The 5,486-nt window shown below is 61.0% G+C and overlaps 2 protein-coding genes across 2 annotated transcripts in view; both read right to left on the bottom strand.

The window, feature by feature from the left end:
* MNEG_4264 (Transcription factor bHLH140) overlaps positions 1-576 on the bottom strand; it is a gene marked incomplete at both ends in the record, with an annotated part of 4,188 nt that extends 3,612 nt beyond the window's left edge. Inside the window, one exon of the mRNA XM_014047259.1 lies at positions 266-576. Within this exon, the coding sequence (XP_013902713.1) occupies positions 266-576 (311 nt within the window). The remainder of the gene's footprint in view (positions 1-265) is intronic.
* Positions 577-1,414: 838 nt separating this feature from the next.
* Positions 1,415-4,679, bottom strand: MNEG_4263 (hypothetical protein; the record flags this gene model as incomplete). The annotated part of the gene is made up of 8 exons (XM_014047258.1): positions 1,415-1,591; positions 1,856-1,946; positions 2,385-2,545; positions 2,878-3,069; positions 3,281-3,350; positions 3,648-3,811; positions 4,054-4,163; positions 4,520-4,679. The coding sequence occupies 8 exons, from the start codon at positions 4,677-4,679 to the stop codon at positions 1,415-1,417; spliced, it is 1,125 nt and encodes a 374-aa protein (XP_013902712.1).
* Between the last annotated feature and the right edge of the window lie 807 nt (positions 4,680-5,486).

Here is a 5,486-nt window from a genome sequence, read left to right as displayed (position 1 = left end):
GCTGGGTGCGAGGCCGGCCGATTGGGGGGGGGGTGGGGGTTGTCACATAAGGGGGCGCATGAGGAGGAGACTTTCAGCGGCTGCATGAAGGCTGAGCCGCGGCTGCATGCAAACCAGACGGCGGGCGGCTGTAATCTCAGCCTGTTGTACACCCAGCGTCGGTTTGCATGCGCATGCCGGTATCCCGGTATCCCACCTCCGCGCAGGATGCACGGCCCGCCACATGCGACCCCCCTGCAGCAGGCAGGCCCCAGCGCGCCCTCACCGGTCGACCACGACGGACGCGCCCGCTGTCAGCGCCGCCGCCGCCGCGCCGATGCACTGCTCGCGCGAGCCGCGCCCGCCGCCCTTCGCCGCCGTGTCCTGATTGACCGAGACCCAGCGCATCCCGGTGCTGCTGCCAGGCGCGCGCGAGCGCTGCACCAGGGACTGCGCGAACGTGGACTTCCCGGCCCCAGGGATGCCCACCAATATGAGCATGACGGGGCGCGGCGGCGCCACGGCGACCGCCGCGGCAGCGGCTCGGCCTGCTGCTGCTTCGGCGGCGCTGCTGCCCGCTGCGAGCAGGGCAGCCATGTGATTCAGCTGCTCGACGCTGCTTATATTTCCGAAGAGAACTTGATTTCGCAGACAATTTGGATAGGGCGCAACTTGAGATCACGGTTGGTGGTCACCCCAGTGATTTCATGATGAACTAACGTCAAACAACCGAGGCGATCTATGCTACCGTACAACTGCAAACAGAATGAGGATGCACAGGACTGCACAGCGGGCTGCGGCGGCAGCACGACCACTACCGACACCCGCGGTCCCGGTCGCGGTCCCGGTCAGGCACAGGCAGGAGCCATACACCGCACCACACAACAGGGTCGGTTGACTTGTGGTGCATGCGAGCCTATTGTTTCGAGGATGATTTGAGTAGGTTTGTGTGATCATCAAAGACGCAAGACCAAATGATGCGGGACAACTGTCAATTGACTCGTTGACCGGTTGACTCACTGCATCTCTGCACTGCACTCGTTTCCAGAAAAAAATGTGCGTCAATTTTAGCCAGTTACAGTGCCGTGTTCGCCACCCCACGTGGGGCCGCCTCGCCACTGGACCCTCTGCAGGGGCAATCCTCTCACCGTCGGAGCGCCGCAGCCTCGGAGCGCGTGCACAAGCGTCGAATCAATCTGCACCGGGGTTTTGGTGCAACAGCGATTTGCTCCGGCAAACATTTGTTGGTGCGCGCATCGTTGACCATGTTGATGCTGCGCTGAATGACAGGGGCGCGCAGCCAAAAAAACCCGTGTCGGCTTGCAAACCGTGTGGTACCTACAGCATCCTTCAACACAAACAAGCCGTGCCATCAAGGGCCTCCTCACGCCCCTCCAACCGCCGTCCAGCGCGGCCGGAAGGCAAAATTGAATCGTCACTTCCCGCCGAAAGCGAATGGCAGCCCGAACGGCCCCTTCTTCTGGCCGCCGGCGGCGCTCGCCGCGTCCTGCTTGGCCTTCTCAAGCGCTGCCTTCTCCAACTCGAACTTGGCCCTCTCGAGCTCAAGGGCCGCTTTCTCGGCCGCCAGCTGCCCCTGAGACAGGTGGCCATCCTGGTGGGTGCGGTTTGCAGGGGAGAAAAGAAGGCGTGACCCACCAGGGATGGATGGAAAGCCGGCTGCAGCGCACTTGCAAACCAATCGGGCGCGCGTCCGAAGGCAGCGCGAGCATCGCCTGGCCGCCGCCAGGCCGCCGTTTGCTTCACGCTGACCGTACATCAAATTTGTGTGCCAGACATACTCCCTCATCTGATTCCTCCTTTACAGCACGCTTGTGCCACATCAGCACACATTTGCGAGGGGCCCCCAGAGCCTCACCTTCCCGCTGGCCTTGGCTGTGGCGCCCTCCACCGTCTCCTTGGTGCTGGTTAGCAGCACCTGTGTCGGCTGAGTCAGCTTCATCGCCATCCTGTTGAATGACAAGAAACGATCGAGTGTGTGCTGGAAGTTGAGACTGCTGAGGTTGAATAAGACCGACTGGTTGGTAAGGGGTTGGCGACCTGGGCAATAAGCTGGCAGAATAGGACAGCTTGACAGGCTCGGGAGAATAGCTACAGGTCTTTTTTTGAGCGGCCAGAGGGGGCACCGGGCAGGTACTTGAGGTTGGAGGTGCGCAGGGGTGCTGGGGGAAAGCTAATGTTGCAATAACCGATGTTGGGGGATCTGGCACTTTGCGGTTGACATCAAAACCTGGCACGTGCCGAGCGAGTGTCTTGTGGAGTCCTTTTGTGGAGCCCACCAAAATCAAGTCATCCGCTGGAGGCGACGACGAGCCGCGCCGTGCCCCTCTACCGCCCCGTCGCCCTCCTCTCCCGCTCCCGCCGCCGCACCCCCCCTCCTCCCTCACCCCATACTGGCAATGCCCTCCACCACGTCGCAGGAGTCTGCAACGGTGCCGCCAGCCTGCGCCCCGTACTGGTGCTCAAACACGTCCACTGTGGCGACCTTGAAGCCGCCCCAGGCAGCACCAACAGAGTTGACTAAAGCGTCCCGCACCGCCGCCACGTCCTGCAGAGGGTTTGAGGGGGGCGCACATTTGGTAATTAGTCGACAGGATGGGCCCGTGCGTGCGCTGTTCGTGGCATGGTGCCGGGCATGATGCAAGGGATATGTGCCGCGTAATCCGCAGACTTGGGGGCGTGAGGAGCTGCGGCTGGAGTTAGACTGGCCCGGCAGTCTTACTTTCCTGCGGCGCCCCCAAGCGGCTGGCTCAACCAGCCCATAATCAGAATCGCCTGTCTGATAACTAGCCATCAGACGCAAACCAGACACCCAACCCTGCAATATGTTCCCGCCATCCGCAAGCCCTGCTGCAGCTCACGCCCGCAGGACCCCCTCACCCGTAGAATCTCCATGCCAACACCACCCGCGGCCTTGACCTCTGGCCGTGCCATCAAGCCGCTGCCGCCGCTACCACTGCCGCTGCCGCCGCCGCCGCCGCCATCGCCGCCACTGCTGCCGCCAGCCTTCGGCGTGTTCTTGCCACCGCTCCCCACGTTCATAAGGGACGCCCCAATCTCCACAGTGGCAGCCTGCGATGCGCGTTTAGCATTCGCGGGGCTGGTCAAACGTCACGCTCGAATTCTGGTCAACGCTTCGTGATGCCCCCATACGGCCTGAGCACGATCCTCCAGTGAACCAAGCCGACGTTCTAAGGACGTATTGCAATGATGTCAGGGCTTGCTGGTGCTCTCCAAGGACTGCCGCGGTGCTGCTGGCGCTATAACACGATTCTCAGAACACCTGCATGCCGGTCGCCACGCCGCGCGCCACGGCGGCGCCCGCCGCGGTCGCCTGCTTAGACTTGGCGATCCTGCAATTGGGCAGATGATGGTGAGTGCTTACATAAAACAGAGTACAAGTCATATGCATCTGGTTGCTATCCTGCCGTGCAGGCAACGCCATGAATCATGCGCCCCTCTTCAAAACCCACTGGCAGCCCCTGCATCATGGCCGGGCACAAGAAAAAAGCGCATGCATGCACGCACGTCGCACGTACTCACGCACGCACGCACTAGATGTGCAATCACTCACACCACACCCACACTCACACACACACACACCAAAAAAACTACCCACAAAACAAGCAGGACCACTCTCGCAGGCTCACTTGTCCCTCAGCGCCGAGTCAACCTCCAGCGGCTGCTCCTTGGGGGCCGGCGCATACTTCTTGTGCATCTCAGCCGCCCGCTGGAACGCCTCCCTCGCGCCCTCCCCTGCCATCTTCAGCAGCAGGCTCGTGTCCTCGGCCCCCTTGCGCAGAACCTCGTTGATCTGGGATTTGGTTTTGATGGGTACGATGTTGGGTCTATGCCGCTGAACCCTGCTTGTAGGCCAGGAGGAATGGTCACGGCTGCTCACCGCAAAGGCTAAAGGGTCGGAAATTGCGGCTTACATATGTCAGATACTGCGTTGCCATTGGGGGATGGGTGCAGGAGGCTATTCAAAGGAGCCAATACCCCCCACCCGCAGCATTGACGCAGTCCAAACGGGCGCCTCCCACTTTGAGCTCCCACCTGGCTGGTGTTGACCTGCGGCAGGCCGGGGCCCTTGGGGCGCGCAGTGTGGAAGGTGGTGAGCCTTCCGAGGATGTCCTGCAGCATGGTGATCTCATCCTTGGGGGTGTCTGCGGGGAACGCAATTGTTGAGGGAAAATATGGTTGGGCATTGGAGAGAGTTACTTGATGGTAAAGATAAAGTGGAGAAGGCAGGCGTGTTGAGTGTGGTGAGATGGACGTTTGACGGTGCGAATGGGTGCAGGTGACCGGAAGGGCCTGAAGGAGGGCGCGTATTCCATTGGCTCCGCATGAACCGGCTGTGACAAATGAGCCCAAGCTCCACACACCATCACCCCCTGCCTGCACCCCGCCCCGTCGCTCGTCCATGCAGGGCGCCGCCGGGGATCGCACTGCCGGCAGCAGCTGTGGTCGTACTTGGCTGCCTGCAAGCACACGGCCCCGCAAAACAAGCCAAACCACCCACCCTTGCGCATGACCACGCAATAGAATAGCTCTGGATTCTTCTCATCCACCAACGAGAAGATGAAGGACGGCTCCCCCGCAGATGATGCAGAGCGCATGGTGTGGGCCCCAAGCTGCAGCAGCCAGCTGACCGGCCCAACCGACGCCGTGGCAGCCAGCATTGGGTAGTTTTTGCCTGAAAATATGTTCGAGTTTGGTGGAGATCCTTGATTTTTATACGCGGTGTGGTTGCACGCATGACTGCGCAGGCGGCGTTGGCGGGGGTTCTGCGGCAGCAAGGCGGCGGGCAGGGCGGGATGGTGGTGGGGCTGAGTTGACCTGTGCCGCGGCGAGACTGGATCACCAGCGTACTGCCGCTTTCTTGTGGGTTTTTGGGCCCCTCAATGAGAGGCGTGCGCTTCTCGCCCTCCACCTGTATTGTTGCAACAACAAGCACAAAGGGGGAGTGCAGCAGCGCGGGATTGGCGACGGGGCGTCGCACGTGGCTGGGCACTGTGGCGCTGCGCGTACGATGCCGGCCAGTCCGCTCCCCGAATGCTCGCTGATTGGATTCTTTCCATGAGCATTATGACCTTGGTGCTAAGAACAAATCCTGCTGGTTGCGAGGAGGTCACCAGCATCCATGCGTCCAGTGACACGCTCCCACGGGCAATCTGCGCGCCGGGATGAGAATCTGCGCACCGCATGAAGCTCTACTGGGCCCGTGGAAGAGAAGATCACCTCCTGCTGTGCCATTCTGTCGGTCTGGCAACTGTCGCAGCGGGCCACTGACTTGACGAGTTTGCAGCAATACAGTTCTGGGTTCTTGAACAAGTTGTTCGGAACGCCGCGACCTGTGCCACAACAAGTATGGTACAACGCAACGCAGCACAGCAGTTTCTATGCAGCATGCTGCAGCTGTGCACCCTTCAATTACGCTTCCTGGCTGACACGATGCATAGTGTGGGCTGGATGATTGTCATTGGATA

Source organism: Monoraphidium neglectum, assembly GCF_000611645.1.
Source record: "Monoraphidium neglectum strain SAG 48.87 unplaced genomic scaffold scaffold00583, whole genome shotgun sequence".
NCBI classification, from domain to species: domain Eukaryota; kingdom Viridiplantae; phylum Chlorophyta; class Chlorophyceae; order Sphaeropleales; family Selenastraceae; genus Monoraphidium; species Monoraphidium neglectum.
This window is presented reverse-complemented; position numbering and strand designations above follow the sequence as displayed.